The sequence below is a fragment of the Bufo gargarizans genome, chromosome 2, assembly GCF_014858855.1.
Source record: "Bufo gargarizans isolate SCDJY-AF-19 chromosome 2, ASM1485885v1, whole genome shotgun sequence".
Taxonomy (NCBI): domain Eukaryota; kingdom Metazoa; phylum Chordata; class Amphibia; order Anura; family Bufonidae; genus Bufo; species Bufo gargarizans.
The window spans coordinates 536,563,954-536,583,629 of record NC_058081.1 but is presented as its reverse complement, the minus strand read 5'-3'; the positions used below and the strand labels follow the sequence as shown (position 1 = coordinate 536,583,629).

The 19,676-nt window shown below is 42.7% G+C and overlaps 1 protein-coding gene across 1 annotated transcript in view; it reads right to left on the bottom strand.

Annotated features, from left to right (window-relative positions):
- The window catches only part of LOC122926631 (brain-specific angiogenesis inhibitor 1-associated protein 2-like), a 135,786-nt gene that overhangs the window by 75,807 nt on the left and 40,303 nt on the right, over positions 1–19,676 (bottom strand). The window contains exon 3 of the mRNA XM_044278065.1: positions 8,694–8,780. Within this exon, the coding sequence (XP_044134000.1) occupies positions 8,694–8,780 (87 nt within the window). The remainder of the gene's footprint in view (positions 1–8,693; positions 8,781–19,676) is intronic.

The following is a 19,676-nucleotide window of genomic DNA, read 5'->3' as shown; positions in this document are numbered from 1 at the left end:
GGTGTTCATCTGAGGGGTTAGGTCATGTGATATGTTTATAGAGCCGGACGATACGGATGCAGTGATACCTTATATGTCTACATTTTTTTTTTTCTCATACAGCTTCCGGCCTGTGAAATCCAGGGGGCTGGATCTCACAGGCTCGTCACCGGAAGGCAGCGCCGATGCCTAAGGAAGGCATTGCACTGCCTTCCATGCCATCGGGTCCCCCCTACAGCCACACGGGGATCCGATGGCATGGAAGGCAGTAAAAGCCGCAACCTACAGTAAAAGCCGCAAGCTTGTAAAAATCATACTTTTATCATATGCAAATTTCTTCACTACCAGCAAGTTGTGCGTGTACTTGCTGGTAGCCGCCGCATCTGCCGCTTCTAGACACGCCCCATCTCCTCTTGATAGACAGAGCCAGCGAGCGCTCTCCTGCTCCTGCTGGTCCCGTCTGCTGCTGAACTTCCGCGCCTACACATTCCTCGATCGGCGCAGGCGTACTGAGTGAACGACACGCGCTTGCCAGCTCTTTCCTCAGTGCGCCTGCGCTGATTACATCACACTACACCCGGAAGAGAAGACTGCTGGCATCAGCGATAATCGTCAGTCTTCTCTTCCGGGTGTAGTGTGACGTAATCGGCGCAGGTGCACTAGGGATGGAGCTGGCAAGCGCGCGTCCTTCACTCAGTACGCCTGCGCCGATCGAAAAACGTTACAGCGCAGGCGCGGGAATTCAGCAGCAGACGGGGCCAGCGGAAGCAGGAGAGTGCTCGCTGGCCCTGTCTATCAGGAGGAGATGGGGCGTGTCTAGAAGCGGCAGATGCGGCGGCTACCAGCAAGTACACGCCCAACTTGCTGGTAGTGAAGAAATTTGCATATGATAAAAGTATGATTTTTACAAGAAATAGGCCACAGACAAAGGTAGGACACGTATGATTGCACTCAGCTGACATTAGCAAATGGCTAATGTTGGCTAATGAAAATTGCACAATGGGGGGTGACAGAAGCCCTTTAAGGGCATGTTCAAATGGCTCATTTTTTCAAGAGGAAAAATCATCTGTGGAATATGTGTCAGAAATCACACACTGACTCTTGGATTTCTGCCACGGATTTGCAGTTTGAGTTGGTCTGCATGTGGATTAGTCCCACTCCAATGGGGAGAGTCCATTTGTATCTTGTCTGATGAAGAATTGACTTGGCAATTTTTTCTGCAATGTGGATTTCATATCCAGGGCAGAAAATTCCATAGCTGGGTGAACTAAGGTGCAGATGCAACGACTCGAAGGGGGGAGAACTGTGAGGAGGATGAGAGTGGTAATGGAGGCACAGATAGTAGTTCACTGTGGCTGTCTTCATTATAGCGCCCCTTGGGGCCATGCAGCAGTGAATGGAGGACGTACCCTTTCTTCACTTTGTGCACACCCTGTGCCTTTTAGGACTCCCGCCTGGTGATTGTTGGAGTGCCTGTGATGGCGTACAGTTGGCAGGGTGCAAGGCAGGAGGGCAGATGCAGGGCAAAACACATTGGGGGAGACTTATCAAACCAGTGTAAAGTAGAACTGGCTTAGTTGCCCAGAGCAACCAATCAGATTCTACCTTTCATTTTCCCAAAGGAGCGGTGATAAATGAAAGGTGGAATCTGATTGGTTGCTATTATCTTTACACAGGATGAGAATTGCAGTATAGTTAGCAGCAATAGGTACAGTTCTGAGTGTTTACTTTTCCCAATGGCTTTGTATTAGCAGTGGCAATGATGGCAGTAGTAGTCCCTGAGTCTCTTGTCTAAATACTTTGCAATCTTCCTAAATTTGACCATGGGCGTGAAAGTCCCAGTGTGGAGGGCGCCGAAGCAATATACCCTAAACATGCACGGCAAAGTCCAAGGTTATCTTTACTGTCCTTGCACATGGACTCACCGGGTCCTAAACAGTGTGTGGAAATCTGTCCTGCGTTCTCTCAGGCTTAGTTTCTCAGTTAAAGGGGTTATTCCATCTCAGACATTGGGGGCATATCGTATTTCTTTCCGCTGTCTTTTTTTTGCCGAACATTTAGTGAAAGTTTCACAGCAATTGATGAATTAGAATAGGCATATTGCTATTAGGCCTTCTGCACAGAACCGTATGGCTTTTTAAGTGTTCAGTTTTTTTAAACGGATCTGCTTTTCCATTTTTTGTTTCAGTAGTGGATCCGTTTCCGTTCCGTTTTGCTGTTCCGTTTTTCAGTTTGGTTTCCGTTTTTTGCGGATCACAAACGGTGCGGGACGGAACACTACGGAAGCACTACAGAGTGCTTTCTGAGATTCCATTCCGTGCTTCTGCACCGCAAAAAGATAGAGCTTGCTCAATCTTTTTACGGAACAGAGGGATCGCTGACCCATTCAAGTGAATGGGGCCGCGATCCCTATGTGGCTGCCACATGGCAGGTGCCCATGGTTAACGGACCGCAATTTGCGGTCCACAGCACGGGCACGTGCTTCACACGGTCGTGTGAACGAGCCCTACAACAGCATTTTTTGACTAAAACAGGTGCAAATACTTTAGTAAATGTGCCCCAGTTAACTGACTAGAGGAGGCCAGACCAGCAACCTAACCAAGACTGCCAGTGTCAACTGTTTTATGTCCAACTATTTTGAATACATAGGGCGTATTTCAGGCACAGATGGTGCCGCTATCTGCAACTTCTCCCAGCTGACGCCAGGTCTAAAATTGTGAGCGTGCATTGACGGGGAAGAGGACGGCATTCATCATTTTTTAGGCAGAGAAATGGTCTAAATGTAAGACAGCAAGAATGCTGTCCTACATTTAGAACTGGTGCTGGATGCGCCAAAGTGATGGAGAGGCCTGCACTTCTTCATAACTTTGGGGATCCACCACCAGCGATGGGGCGTCTAAAATGCTTGTCTTAAATGTGCCCTATAGTGCATAGGGACATAAGTGCTTCTAGCATTAAATCACCTCATTTAACTTTTTGCAAGTACGGTAATTAACCTTTAGCAGTGATCCACGGGGTCACTGCACAGATTCCCACTGAAAACAATGGAAGGCAGACTTTAGGCAAATTCTAGCATAGAATGCGCACTGCAATGCACATAAAAAACAACCGTGTGAACATGTAAGGGTTTGTTATCCATTTCCTTTAATGGTAGAACTAGGAATGCTATACCGTACTGTATAGATCACATACTGTAGCTGTTGGTAGAACGTTCTGTATGTTATTACTGCAGCTGTAGTAATAATGGACACATCTACTTGGCAGCTATAAATAATTATCCTACCGAGCAGAAATAAAGATGAATATTGTTTCCAACTGTTTCTACCCTAATTATGACATTCTTGCAGTTCAACGTGACTCAGATTATCTTCCAGTTCCATTCTATTTAAGAAGACTAAGACATTACTAATCGCTTACTCCCACATAGCTGAAATACTCCGGCCGGGATGCCGATGTCTGGACACATTATAATGTTATAACGTGGCTGTGGTCTTAGACGGGAGGGTGCACTTCCGATAAGTGGGGTATTCCATGGTAATACAATATTGTAGGTGATAAGGAAATTGATATTGACAATAACGTATTTGACTCCGAGTAGGGCTGTGCCAGTTACAGTCCAGCACTTTCCTGATAATCATATTGAAAGGAAAAGATATCTGTACTGGGGTTATTACAGCCCGTTAGACTCTTTGTATATTAAGCATGATACATAATGGGGCACATTTATGAAAACTGTATAAAAGGCAAAAAAACAGAGGTCGCAGAACGGGCAAGGTGGCTCGCCATTTTGAGTTGTAAAGGTACATTTTGGAGGAGATAACCTCTCTTTGTTGCCCATAGCGACCAATCATGGTGCAACTTTCAGATCCGATGCTGTCAATAAAAAAGTATTTTAAAAAAAAGATGCGCTGTGATTGGTTGCTGTGGACAATATAGATAGTTTATCTCCCCTCTCCCCCAAAATGTGTTGCCCCCTCTGTAACTTCAGTTCCGTGCCAGTTTGGCATTACATGGAAGTCTTTTGCATGAGCAAAAGGTTCAAAGACTTTTGAGGTTACATTTGGGTCAAAGGGAGGTTTGGAATAAAAAAAATAAAAAAATAAAAATTTAGGTTTGCTGGTCAGCAAATCAAAAATCTGTATGAGTAATTCACTGCAAAGTAGTCTTGGTGCCATTCCCAGAATGGAGGGTATGTCATACAGGCAAAAAAGGTTGAACTTCTCTGCTTTTAAGATGGATAGAAGGCTACTTTCACACTGGCGTCTTGGTTTCCATTTGTGAGATCCGTTCAGGGATCTCACAAGCGGTCCAAAACAGATCAGTTTTGCCCTAATGCATTCTGAATGGAAAAGGATCCGCCCAGAATACATCAGTTTGCCTCCGATCAGTCTCCATTCCGCTTTAGAGGCGGACACCGAAACGCTGTTTGCGTAGGCAAACGGATCCGTCCTGACACACAAGTCAATGGGGACGAATCCGTTTTCACTGACACAATAGAAAACAGATACGCCCCCTATTGACTTTCAACGGTGTTCAAGACGGATCTGTTTTGGCAATGTTAAATATATTACAAACTGATCCGTTCTGAACGGATGCAGACGGTTGTATTATTGGTGTGGACCCGTCTGTGCAGATCCATGACGGATCCGCACCAAACGTGAGTGTGAAAGTAGACTAATACCTCATAAAATAGTTATTACTTAACATTCCCCATGTGTCTATTTTATGTTGGCATAATTTTATAAATGCGTTTTGTTTTTTAGGACGTTAGAAGGTTTAGAACTTTAGATGCAAATTTAAAAAAATTTAAGAACATTTCCAAAACCCATTTTTTAAAGGACCAATTCAGTTTTGAGGTCACTTTGTGGGGATTACATAATAGAAATCATGCATAAATGACCCCATTTTAGAAACTACGCCCCTCACATTTTTCAAAACGGATCTGAACACTTTAGGTCTCTTTTATAAATTTAAGGAAAATAGAGGAGACATTTGAAAATGTCACTTTTTTTTTGCAAATTTTCTATTTCAAAACCAATTTTCCTGTAAAACAGCAAGGTTTTACAACCAAACAAACCTCAATATTTATTACTCTGATTCACAAGGAAAACTTGTAAACTATTATACAGAGTATTAAACAGAGTTAAAGGGGACAAAACCAATCAGTACTTAAAAATACCCTTACAATGCATGCAGTTTACAGAAACACCCCATAAGTGGTTGTGAACTGTGGTGTGGCCACAGCGCAGGGCTCAGATGGGAGGGAGCACCATATGGCTTTTGGAGGGCAAATTTTACTGGGCCCATGTTGCATTTGAGTACCTCCTGATGCATCTCTACAATGGAAACACCCAAAAAGTGACCCCATGTTTGAAACTACACCCCCCAAGGAATATTTCAAGGGGGGTAGGGAGCACTTTGCTTCAAGAAACACTTGGCCGTAAAAATGAAAACGTACATGTTTTACAAGAAAATGTCATTTTAGGCCCAAAGGCATAATAGGAAAAATGCACCTCACATTTTGTTATGCATTTTTTCCTGAACACAGCAACACCCCAGACTGATGTTTGGAGGCACAGCAGTGTTCAGAAGGGAAGGAGAGGCATCAGGATTTTCTAACATGGAATTTGCTGAAATTGTTTTTAGGGGCCATAACATTTTGTTGACTGAGCTGTGTGGGAGTTTGTTTGTTTGTTGCAGGACAAGCTTATTTTTTTTTTTTTACTATTTTGGAGTACAAATGACTTTTTGGTTACTTTTAATACCATTTTTTAGTAGGTGAGGTGGGCAAAAATTGCAATTCTGTCAGTTTTTTTTAAATGTTATTCTGTGGGTTGATATGGTTATGGCAATACCAAATGTATAGTTTTTTTTATGTTTTACAACTTTTTTTAGCATAAAATCCCTTTTGTATTAAAAATAAAATATATTTTGCATCACCATATACTAACATCCATAACATTTTTATTTTTTCATGAATGCAGCTGTGTAGAGGACTTGTTTTTTTGCAGGAAAGGCTGTAGTTTTTATTGGTATCATTTTGGCATACATATGACTTTTTATTCAATTTTTAAATGGTGGGGATCGGTGCCAGCATCAATCTCTGCCGTTACAGCAGTGTGTTAGCTGTATGGTCATCCTGGAACAGGAGGACAGGCATTGTGGGTGCGGCAGGGCACATTTGGGCCTGGATCGGGGCACATTAGGGGCTGAAGGGGAAGGATAGAGGCACTTTGAGGGCTGAAGGGAACTGCAGCAGGCGGGGCAATTAGACATTTCACCAGGTTCTGATCGCCACCAGGTTCAAAACCTGTAGCCAGCCTTACAATGCTATTATTAGCTAGTCTGTACAGACTAACCAATCAGAGTGATCACCGGCCCGGGACTGCCCTCATTGATCCCGGGCTGGTTAGCTAAGAAGCCTGGCTGTGTATAACCGCCGCAATCTCAGCACTGTCACTATGTATATAGACATGGTGACAGTTTAGTGCCATGACGAGTATATTCGTCATGAAATACTAAGCAGAAGTGCTACATGATGTATATATTCATCATATAGCGTTAAGGGGTTAATGAGTTATCCCCATCTAAGCATTTATGGTTGAGATTAGAATACCTGTCCTATATGGTGGCCAGAGATGGTGGGGGTTACGGAAACAGTGGAGCAGACTGTTTCCGTAAATCCTATAGAAGTTTATTAGAGCTATATTAGCTACACTGTATACATAGCTCTCGAGTTACACAAACAGTGCCAAATATGACACCCATGATGGGAATGCCCCTTTAAGACGCCCTACTGGAATATCATGCCTGCAGGTCTGTTTGGACAAAATATATGTTTTCTGGTGAACCACAAGGTGTGAACCTTATATGTATTCGATTTCTAAGCATAGACCTCATAAACCTCAATTCTCTATATAGTAATGCTGTAGCATTTTACCATGGGTTATATAAGGGAGAGAAAAAATAACTGAAAAAAAAAATCTAGAAGTCTCTCCTGGTATTTGAACCTGAGACATCAACATGCAAGGCTGACCACTTACCTCCAGACTACTGCCGTATCATGTGTGCAGACACAGGGGGTGATACAAAAGCAGTGTCCCAAGGATTCAGCCCCACCCCCTGGTGCTCCAAAGTTTGTATATGAATAAAAGTGCAAATATATCCGCAGCTGTTTAACATACAGAAAAAAATTGTATCATTTTAATCAGCATGATCAACCCTGCCAGGGTGGATCAAGTCTGAGACTTTTGTCTGCAGATAGTACTCCTCTTTCTACACCACCACGTTATTGTTACTGACGTCCATGACAAGATGGTAAGTAGATCGGCCCTGAAGATGTAGGTGAAGGATCCATGTTTGGTCAGTAGGTCTGTTTTTTGCCCTCCATGTTTCATCAGTATTCCACAGACATTGCTAGGCTGAAAATTAATTTCCAGAGCATCTTCTACCAATGGTCCGTAAAAACCACATACCAAACACGGATATTGTCCGTGTTGTGTCAGTGGTTTTTCGAAGAACCATTATACTCTGGTCCAGTATGTAACTGGCTGCTGTTAGAGTAACACTATTGTGCTCTAACAGCAGGCTTACTGCACAGACAGCCCTGGGGTCTTTCAGAGGGCCCGATTGGAGGGGGAGTCTGGATTGGAGGACCAGATTGGACGGGAAGTTCCCTTTAATCATCGACCACGGCATGATCGAAGGGTTAACAGACAGGGTTAGAACTTCCTCCAACCCCAGCTGTGAAGCTTAGGATGCACTAAGAACCCAAGCTGTTAGTAACAGACGGTTCTTAGCACTTGAGCGCTTTGGCTGCTTTTAACCTTTCCATATCTGCTGCGACGACAAAAGACGTAAAGGGGTTAAAACTAATGGGTATGTGTGCTGTCCGTGGAGAACACAGACAGGACACCGCCATGATTCACTGACGTGTGAAAGAGGCCTATGACTGAGACAATTCTTTAGGACTTTTTAAAAAGTCTCAGTTGATAAATCTGGCTTAAATCAGCTCATCTGGCTAACCATGCCCACCAGTAAAAATGCTAAATGTCTCAAAATGTGTGGAAAAGTAATTTTTGAAGGCAGAATTCTGGAGTGCATGGTTGATAAATCCCCCTCCAAGCCTAGTGTGGATCGGAAGTTCAGTAGATATTTGAATCGCTGTGAATGCTGCCTGGCTCCCCGATGATAGAAGTCCTCACAGAGATGGTGATTTAAACCGAAGTGTTTTGTATCTATATGAAGGTCACTTGGGCAACAAAAGGTGTTAATGGAAATAAGAAACCCTGGCATGAAGAGGGAGGCCGCGGAAAATGCAGGCACCGACTGTCTGCACCGCTCACAATCCATTCTAGCACCGAGGAGGTTGCCAGGGCAGCAAAACGGGGAATGTGATTTAAATTAAGAAAAGCCGGGAGCTGGCAGAGTTGTCAAGGAAGGAACAGAGCAGACACTGACGGACGCTTAATTTTACATTCCCCCTGCGGGAGCCACACTATCTTTGACTTCCAAGCAGTTATATGTGAGAGGAGACAGTTAACAGGAATTTCTCCACAGGAAGGCAGGGCTTCCTGTTTAATGAGTCTGGTCATGAATCCCTGATCTTGAAGGGTCCTACACTCTATACTTAAAGAACATAAAGGAGCCAAAAGCAAGAGTAGAAGATATAGATGGAGTGGTGTTGAATAGAAAAATGAACATAGGCAACTCACCCAGCTCCTTAGACCCTTGGCTGATGCTGGCAAGTTCCCCTAGCTTCACAAGGGCATCAAAATAGCCTTTTGCCGCTACAGTAACACCTGCGTGGAGAAAGCACCAGATATAAATTTAGCTTTATAATTGTCTAGGACTGTCTGGAGTTATACAGCAGCAGGAACGTATTTTGCTTTTGTCAATTGTGTTAACAATGTCTGAAAGTCCCTAAGTTTTCCTCTTAGGTGAAGTCATTTGATATTTTATTTGGCTAAACACATTGGTTTCCTATATCAGTGACTGCTGCTGAATAAATAATAGTACCTTAGCCATTCCCGAGCTTATCGGTTGGTCGCTCAGCTTCCCATAGACCCTGAAGTAGACATACATGACCCTTTGCCTTATTCATTCTGTTCTATGACATTACTGCCCATGCCTAAAGGGGTTTTCCGGGATTTTTTAACACCCAGGACCCCGCCCATCAGCTGTTTGAGAAGACGGCGCCAGCGCTTGCAATAGCACAACAACCTTCTCGCAGCTTTCCCTAGGCCATCTGACATCAATGGTCACATGACCTAGGCGCAGCTCAGCCCTATTGAAGTGAATGGGGATAAGCTGCAATACCAAGCACAGCCACTATACAATGTACGGTGCTGTGCTTGGAAAGCTGCAAGAAGGCCACGGCGCTACTGTGAAAGCCGGTGCCTCTCAAAAAGCTGATCTGCGAGGGTTGGCCGAAGTAGGGTACTACACTAGAGGAAATCTCACCTTCTCCTGCTCTGTAACATGTTGCAAAGGATCAGACATAACCTAACATTCAACGTAACCGGTTTCCTCCTGTGTACTACTCTACTTTGGCCAACCACCTAATGTGTATGAGGCCTTCTGACTCGCTTCCCATGGGAAGTGTAATATAACTTTCTATACATAGGATACCAATGGGCCTTCTCAGTGATTGACAGGCTTCCCTATATGAGTGCATTGGGAAACAGCTGACAATCACTGAGAAGGACGTCCACTGAACTTCTTCCTAAGCATAGAGATAACAGAGATTTAAACAAATAAGTGACAAGAATATTTTCTCACAAAGCTATATATCAATCTGCTCTATAACATGCTGGCCACAGATATAACTGCCTGTTCAATGTGACAGGTTTCCTTTAAAGGGTTTATCCTGGGAAAGATAATGACGACCAATCCTCAGGATAGGCCATCATTATCACGTCAGCAGGAGTCCGAGTTCCGGCATGCCGGCCAATCCGCTGTTTCTCTGAGCAACTGCTCTCACCGGAGCTCTGGTGAGCAATACAGGCTCCCGGCAGCTCACCAAGCACAGTGCCATAAATTGTATAGTGGCAGTGCTTGGTATTGCAGCTCGGCCCCATTGACTTGAATGAGGCAGAGCTGCAACTACACCATGTGACCAATGTGTGGTGACGTCATTGGCCTAGAAAGAGGCGGTCCTACTCACGGAGAGTGCTAGGCCTCTTCTAACAGCTGACTGGAGTGGATCCCGGGTGTCGGAACCCTGCAGATCTGATATTGATGACCTATCCTAAGGATAGGTCATGAATATCTTTTTCTGGATAATCCCTTTGAATATCAATATAGTGTAAATTTCTCAAACCTAAAAAGACCATAGACGCTGGATATTGGAGCTGAATTTAGGGTCATTATTTGTACATTATGATATAATTACTGTGTAACTTTACATAGACACACACATTCAACAGCTGTCGGATGAATGATCGCTTGGCTGACAACTAGCTCTTCCGACTCCCCATACACGTTCTGTTTGGGGGAACATGTATGTGTATTCAATGGAGAGAGAGAAGAAGGCTCTCAGACACTTCTGGCTGCAGCTTATCTCCTGGGAGAACAAAAGGATTGGGTGAAAAAAATTATTTCACCCAAACCTTCTCCCCTCAGACAGATGATGTCATGGAAGAGAAGGATGGGGTGAAATGAAAAATAGTCGGGAGCTCCCCACACACACTGTCAGCCGAGAACAATACACTGATGTATATGAAGGCCTTTATACAGAAACATATAAGGTTAAAATTTATGACAGGACCAATGATTAATAAGACACAGGAACGTGATTCATCCCTTCAGAACCATCTGACAGTGACACAACTTCCTGAAAGCACAGGTTTCTCATCATAAACTCACAGTTTGTCAGAAATCGCTTTCTTCACTATAATTAACTCATGGTAAAATAAGAAGAATTCATACAGCTTTGACTCTGCTCCGTGGACTGGTGTAGTCATACATTTCTAAGGCTAGATGCCTCACTGTGGGCTATGTACTCTCAGCAGTTCACTTCTTTAGAGGACAACCCCTGTTCTCAGGTTTGTCGTTTTGATTGCTCATTAGCTAAGTAAGCCTCTGTTTACATCTGTAGTGTGGTTTCCATTTTGGATGCATACCGCAATAAAGTTCTGGATTCTTCACCCAACAGGCACCAGCAGCACCCAAGAAACTCCATTAAAAGGGTTATGCCATGGCTTATGTAAAAAAATGAAAATCAGACATCATATAGTACATAACAATACCTTTCTACCAGAGCTACAACTAGCCCCGTACCTCACATGGATCCAGAGATCTCTTCAGTTGCTCTGCTAGAATTATTTCAGACTGGCAGCTCAGGGAGTGTGTTCTTTCTGCTGAAGCTCTATCTCTGTAACTGCCACAGCTTCTAACCGAAGATATAGCTGGTGGCAGTTGAAGATTTAAACTGAGCTTGCACGACCACCTCACTGTGGTGGACAAGAAAAAAGGACAAGAACAAACAGCAGCGCTATGCAGATAGATTTTATTGAATTTCACAGTGGATATACTAAATCTTTAATTAAATGCAATTACAGAAGTATTCAGATCCAGGTGCTGGTTTGAAAAATTTAGAATATTTCATGGCCTAACCCCTTTAAAGGCGATGTACACCTTTGGGGGCATTATTTTTTTATTAGTGGATTTTACTTATTATGAGCTAAAATATTTTTTTCAATTGGTCTTTATTTAAAATATGAAGTCATTCTCTCTGTACAGAGCTGAGATGCTCTACTAGCAGGATCTGAATTTTCTCTCCTTTCCATCAGGCAGCGAGCTGACGACTCCTTTTCTCTACTCTCAGACCTTATAAACACTCATTAAAGCTCAATCCTTATCTTATTGAAAATAATGTGGCTTAAATCAGTGTTTATGGACTGATAGTAATTTAGAGATGCAAAGTAGAATAGTATAACCCGTGAATCAGTCCTGTGTAATGTATGCATGCCCTTACTGAAATCTGACATCAGTCATGTGACACCCTTCACATCATGTGGCCCCTGACATTTAGTAAGCAGTAGTGTTACGTGACATACAGTATATGCACTGTCTGAATACATGACTAGTAACTAAACTAAATAGGACTAGTGGTAACTAAATAGGACTAGTGGTGAAAACAGATTATTATAGTGGTTATTACAATAACTAGATGACTTCATGTGTGTATTTAAATTGCCGCCTGTCTCTACAGGTGATGTTGTAATTTTTAATAAAAACAAGCCCTTTAATTGATTATCTTTTCAAAATTCCTGTCTCAGTTTCTCTGGCCTGGATACAAAAATTCTGCCATAAAAAACCATTGCAGAAACACTGCAGGGAGGATTTATCAAAACCAGGGCAAGTAAAACGTGGACCCGATGCTTCCTGCTTCAATACTAGAGATTAGCGGCATGACAACAATAAGTCATCAGCTGTTCTCTTACCTAGAAGGCAACAACACTGCTTTCCACAAGACTACTAAGTCAGACTGAGGTTCCTTGAGCCTACCAGAGGACACTGTTCTGAGGGTCCTCACCCAACTATATAGAAATGTATACATTCACTTTCATCTGCAACATGTTTGCTGTTATTATTACAGACACAGGACATATCCTCAGTAAGGTCTAATGAGTTATTTATAAATCACCTCATAAGAAATAGACCCTTATGACAAATGATTGCCTTCAAGGTCAGCAAGGTCAGGAAAAATTCGATTCGCTCCGAAGCCAAATTTCCTCGTGATTCGTGGTCCCAAAATGGCTGCTGCACGTGTGAGGACATGGAGCTAGGAACTCTGGGAAAGCGGGTTCACACATATATTGCCATACATGCAGCCAATCAGCAGCCAGCCAGCCCTGTGATGTCACAGCCCTATAAATAGCCTCAGCCAGCTTGGATTCTGCCATTTTCCGGTGTCCTTAGTGCAGGGAGATACGTCAGCAGGCGATAGGGACAGTGCTAGAAAAAACTTAATTGTGCAAAAAAAAAACAACGATTTAGAAGTGCAAGAAAAGATTATTCAAGGTGTAGGGAAAGGATAGGGAGGAATCATTCCACAGCATTTATGTTGAACAGGGTTCAGTGGGGGAGGTTACAGCCTGGGTAATAGGAACAATCCTATTACACCTTGCTGCACTGACTGGGGATCCAAATTGCCATTTTACAGCTCTGTAATTCCAGCAAACTGTTCTTATTAGGGTGCAAGTGCTGTTTGATACAGGCATTAACAGATTTTACTACAAGGAAATATTTCTACATCTTATTTGCCCTTGTGCGGTACAGTTATATGTTTTAAAGCATTTTTTGGATTGTATAAGTGGGGGGGGGGGAAAGGCTTATTAGCCGTTGTGTGGTTAAGTGCTAAAATTACAGCCCTTTTTGTTGTGTATTAGTGGCAAAAGTAAAATATATTTGCAGTTCAGCGGTGCAGTTATATATTCTAAAGCCCTTTGTGGCGTGTATTAGTGGAAAAAGAAAAATATATATTTGCCGCTCAGTGGTGCGGTGTATGTTCTAAAGCCTTTTGTGACGTGTATAAGTGGAAAAAGAAAATATATATTTGCCGTTCAGCGGTGCAGTTATATGTTCTAAAGCCTTTTGTGGAGTGTATAAGTAGAAAAAGAAAATATATATTTGCCGTTCAGCGGTGCAGTTACGGTATATGTTCTAAAGCCTTTTGTGGAGTGTATTAGTGGAAAAAGAAAATATATATTTGACGTTCAGTGGTACAGTTATATGTTCTAAAGCCATTTTTGTCATGTAATAGTGGCAATATAAAAATATATTTGATGTTCAGCGATGCAGTTATATGTTGCAAATCCAATTTTTGCATGTATTAGTGGCACAAAAAAAGTATTTGCCAATTCTTTCATTGTCCACACTTTCCGCAAGGGGGTGCTCCGGGGAACAGTTGCGGGCCTGTTTGTTGTGGCCCGTCTTCTCCCTTTTGCCACCCCACTGCCTCTACCAGCCTGTTGTGGTGCTGCGGATCCCTCCCCCTCTGTACTGCTGTCCTCGCTCGGCTTCCTAGGTTGGGTCAGTGATTTCATCGTCCACCACCTCCTCTTCCACTTCCTCACTCTGGTCATCCTTCTGACTTGTTGACCTAACAACAACCTCACTTTTTGACAACTGTGTCTCATCATCATCATCCACCTCGTGAAACACTAATTGTCGTTCCTCACCGCCAACTTCTTCTGACTGTGCATGCTCAAGAGTCAGGGCACAAGATCTCTCATGTCCCTCTTCAAGCGGGCTTGGCGAGAGGCCCAAATTAGAAATGGCGATAAAAAGAGCGCCTCAGAATATCACTTGTTTGCAAAGATCACTTGTTTGTAAAGACTCTCCATGGTGGGAGGAAGGTGGATCAGGGCAAGGATTCTGTTGACCAGACTTGTGGCTACTGAGTCTGGACTTGCCATGGTCTGACTTCGAGAGTGGTGTCCTGCGCCGCCCTGCAAACTGGGACATGAAGCTAGGTATCGTGGATCAGTGTGTTTCTTGTGCTCTGCCAGCAGGCACAGTTTCACCGCATCCAGGGCCACGGCCTCTGCTTGCTTCTTCAGCAGCACGGCCACTTCCCCGTACCTTACTGCTTGCCTTCATCATATTAAATGGTATATATGCTTGCAAGTATGTTACACATACAGTAGCACAGTTTTTTTAAGTGAATACAGTCAATGTCACAGATATTTTTGATGCGAAAACTTTATATAGGAGAGGTACCAAAGGTAATGGCGCTGCTGTCAACAGCGGCTAAGAAAAAATTACAGTCAATGTCACAGATATTTGGTATGCGGAAACGTTATACAGGAGAGGTACCACAGGTAATGGTGCTGCTGTCACCAGCGGCTAAGAAAAAATTACAGTCAATGTCACTGATATTTGGTATGTGGAAACGTTATACAGGAGCGGTACCACAGGTAATGGCGCTGCTGTCAACAGTGACTAAGAAGAAATTACAGTCAATGTCACAGATATTTGGGATGTGGAAACGTTAAACTGAAGAGGTACCACAGGTAATGGCGCTGCTGTCAACAGCGGCTAAGAAAAAATTACAGTCGATGTCACCGATTTTTGGGATGCGGAAACGTTATACAGGTAATGTAGTGCAGGTAATGTCACTGTCTGCAGCATTTACGGAAAAAGTACACTGGATGTCACAGATATTTTTAGGATTCGCACATGTTAAACAGGAGATGTAGCACAGATAATGTCGCTGTCCGCAGCGTCTACAGAAAAAGTACACTGGATGTCACAGATATTTTAGGATGAGCACACGTTAAACAGAAGATGTACTGCAGATAATGTCACTGTCTTCAGTTCATTCCAAGTCTGCTATTTGCATTTGGAATCTGTTGCTGTCAACTCTCAAGATAAGATCCAAAGAGCTGTCAATATCAGTGAAGCAAGCCATCATTAGGCTGAAAATAAAACACAACAAACCCATCAGAGAGATAGCAAAAACATTAGGCCTGGCCAAAACAACTGTTTGGAACATTCTTAAAATGAAGGAAGGCACCGGTGAGCTCAGCAACACCAAAAGACCCGGAAGACCACAGGAAACAACTGTGGTGGATGACCGAAGAATTCTTTCCCTGGTGAAGAAAACACAGTTCACAACAGTTGGCCAGATCAAGAATACTCTCCAGGAGGTGGGTGTATGTTTGTCAAAGTCAACAATCAGGAGAAGACTTCACCAGAGTGAATACAGAGGGTTCACCACAAGATGTAAACCATTGGTGAGCCTCAAAAACAGAAATGCCAGATTATAGTTTGTCAAACGACATCTAAAAAAGCCTTTACAGTTCTGGAACAACATCCTATGGACGGATGAGACCAAGATCAACTTGTACCACAGTGATGGGAAGAGAAGAGCATGGAGAAGGAAAGGAACTGCTCATGATCCTAAGCATATCACCTCATCAGTGAAACATGGTGGTGGTAGTGTCATGGCGTGGGCATGTATGGCTGCCAATGGAACTGCTTCTCTTGTACTTATTGATGATGTGACTGCTGACAAAAGCAGCAGGATGAATTCTGAAGTGTTTCGGGCAATATTATCTGCTCATATTCAGCCAAATGCTTCAGAACTCATTGGACGGTACTTCACAGTGCAGATGGACACTGACCCAAAGCATACTGCAAAAGCAACCAAAGAGTTTTTTAAGGGAAAGAAGTGGAATGTAATGCAATGGCCAAGTCAATCACCGGACCTGAATCCGATTGAGCATGCATTTCACTTGCTGAAGACAAAACTGAAGGGAAAATGCCCCAAGAACAAGCAGGAACTGAAGATAGTTGCAGTAGAGGCCTGGCAGAGCATCGCCAGGGATGAAAGCCAGCGTCTGGTGATGTCTATGCGTTCCAGACTTCAGGCTGTAATTGACTGCAAAGGATTTGCAACCAAGTATTAAAAAGTCAAAGTTTGATTTATGATGATTATTCTATCCCATTACTTTTGGTTCCTTAACAAGTGGGAGGCACATATGCAAACTGTTGTAATTCCTACACCGTTCACCTGATTTGGATGTAAATATCCTCAAATTAAAGCTGACAGTCTGTAGTTAAAGCACATCTTGTTTGTTTCAAACCATTGTAGTGGTGTATAGAGCCAAAAATGTTAGAATTGTGTCCATGTCCCAATATTTATGGACCTGACTGTATATTGCTGCCAGATACAATAATAGTCCTTAAAAGGACTTTTGGGTCTCTAACACCAAACCTGCCTAACAAAAAAATTTAATTAAATTTCCTACACTATCTGTCCCTTCTACAGCACAGCTCTCCCTGACTAAGACTTAGCCGAACCATGTGTCATATATATATATATACAGGTCCTTCTAAAAAAATTAGCATATTGTGATAAAGTTCATTATTTTCTGTAATGTACTGATAAACATTAGACTTTCATATATTTTAGATTCATTACACACCAACTGAAGCAGTTCAAGCCTTTTATTGTTTTAATATTGATGATTTTGGCATACAGCTCATGAAAACCCAAAATTCCTATCTCAAAAAATTAGCATATTTCATCCGACCAATAAAAGAAAAGTGTTTTTAATACAAAAAAAGTCAACCTTTAAATAATTATGTTCAGTTATGCACTCAATACTTGGTCGGGAATCCTTTTGCAGAAATGACTGCTTCAATGCGGCGTGGCATAGAGGCAATCAGCCTGTGGCACTGCTGAGGTGTTATGGAGGCCCAGGATGCTTCGATAGCGGCCTTAAGCTCATCCAGAATGTTGGGTTCTGCCGCTGTTTCTGGTTCAAAAGTGGCTTGACCTGGGGAATGCGGCACCTGTAGCCCATTTCCTGCACACGCCTGTACACAGTGGCTCTGGATGTTTCTACTCCAGACTCAGTCCACTGCTTCCGCAGGTCCCCCAAGGTCTGGAATCGGTCCTTCTCCACAATCTTCCTCAGGGTCTGGTCACCTCTTCTCGTTGTGCAGCGTTTTCTGCCACACTTTTTCCTTTCCACAGACTTCCCACTGAGGTGCCTTGATACAGCACTCTGGGAACAGCCTATTCGTTCAGAAATTTCTTTCTGTGTCCTACCCTCTTGCTTGAGGGTGTCAATGATGGCCTTCTGGACAGCAGTCAGGTCGGCAGTCTTACCCATGATTGCGGTTTTGAGTAATGAACCAGGCTGGGAGTTTTTAAAAGCATCAGGAATCTTTTGCAGGTGTTTAGAGTTAATTAGTTGATTCAGATGATTAGGTTAATAGCTCATTTAGAGAACCTTTTCATGATATGCTAATTTTTTGAGATAGGAATTTTAGGTTTTCATGAGCTGTATGCCAAAATCATCAATATTAAAACAATAAAAGGCTTGAACTACTTCAGTTGGTGTGTAATGAATCTAAAATATATGAAAGTCTAATGTTTATCAGTACATTACAGAAAATACTGAACTTTATCACATTATGCTAATTTTTTTAGAAGGACCTGTATATATATATATACTATTTCCTGCCCTTAGACACATTTCTTAAAACTCCAGGCAACCAATTTTTCTATCTGTTTTCACCAGGGATTTTGTGAAGTAATCTTTATTATGCAGTGTCTGTTTTTACGGTTTCTTTTCTAGACCTGGAAACATGATTACATAGGGATTTTTTTAGTAATTGCAGAGTTCACAATGTCAAAGAGAAGCAGAACCTAAGGGCACAGGACAGCTTCAAACCCATCACTATTGCCTTTATATAGTTCCTTGCCCTATGTACTCATCTAAGTCTCCTTATGAGCAATACAGGATATCCTCTTTGTAACTCATATCCAGACCTAGGAACCAATCAGTGAATATAATCAATGTAAGTAGTCCAGCAATAAACTGGCAGACAGCCTGCATTTTCTACCTCAAGGCTTAGAAACTCACTAGCAAAGGAATTAAAGACAGATCCCAACAGGTTTCTGGAAATCTACGGCCAAGTACCACAGAAGAACAAATATACTTGTGCTATTTAGAACTTCCATTCAAAGTAAAACTGTTTGTGCATAAACAGTTGAGAAACAAATGGGAAATCAGATTACTGAACCAACTCTTACAAAGTAAAACTGTGCCCGGAAGCCATTTTCAAATACATAATACGTAGAAGTTCCATAACTTGTTATCGGAATCATTCCTTGTACCTTCACAAGCTTTCTAATAGTACCATGCATGTGCAGCGGTCCATCGGGGGGATGCAGGAGGAGGATGTGAGTAATGATTGTGGCCTACATGATGGTATTAATACTGAGCAGTTTACAGTGGCAATCTCCCTTCTGGCTCTCCCTCGGACCATGCTGTCACTAAAAGGATACCTATTTTTCCCTTGGGGCTCACCCTGGTATTGGGGCTCCTGCTTGGTGATAGTTGGGGTGTCCTTAATGTCAGTTGTTTTAGCAGGCTGCAAGGCAGGAGTGTGGGCGCAGCAGCTGAAGTATGATAGCCAATAGCCAGGTCAGTTGGCATTAATAAATAGGTCAGTTTTTACTAAAGTGCAGCATAAGAGTTGTCGTACTTCCAGCAATGAGAAGGCAAGGCTCCACGGCATAAAACACAGAGCAATTCATCCCTAATGAAAGTGTATGGACAGCAGCAGTAGTTGGGGGTCAAAGTACTCCTTCCCTCTGTCTAAGTCTCTAAACAGAACTGTTTGCTGGCAGTGATGTTTTTGTTAAAGGGGTATTGCCATCTCAGACAATGGGGGCATATCGCTAGGCTATGCCCCCATTGTCTAATAGGTGCGGGTTTCACCGCTGGGTCCCGCACCTTTAACGAGAACAAACCATTCATTTCTATGGCGCCACTGAAAATAGCAGAGCCATATAAGTCAACCCCATAGAAATAACTGATTCAACTGATTCAAACAGATGTTGATGAACCCCATTGACTTTTATGTGGTACATTCGAGTTCAAGTATATTTAATAACAACATTTGCATTTAAGGTGGCACAATGACCTATTAACCCTTAGTGACCAGCCTGTTTTGGGCCTTAATGACCAGGCCATTTTTTCATCAACTTCCAAGAACTATAACTATTTCCAAGAACTTTCACTCTTTTTCACAAGACAAGTTGTAGTTTTTAATTGCTCTATTATGGGGTACACATAGCTTACTGATTAACTTTTATTAACTCTTTTTAGGAGTGCTTGGAGTGGGGTTACGTAAAAAGTCATATTGGTGGTCACTAATGGCCATACACA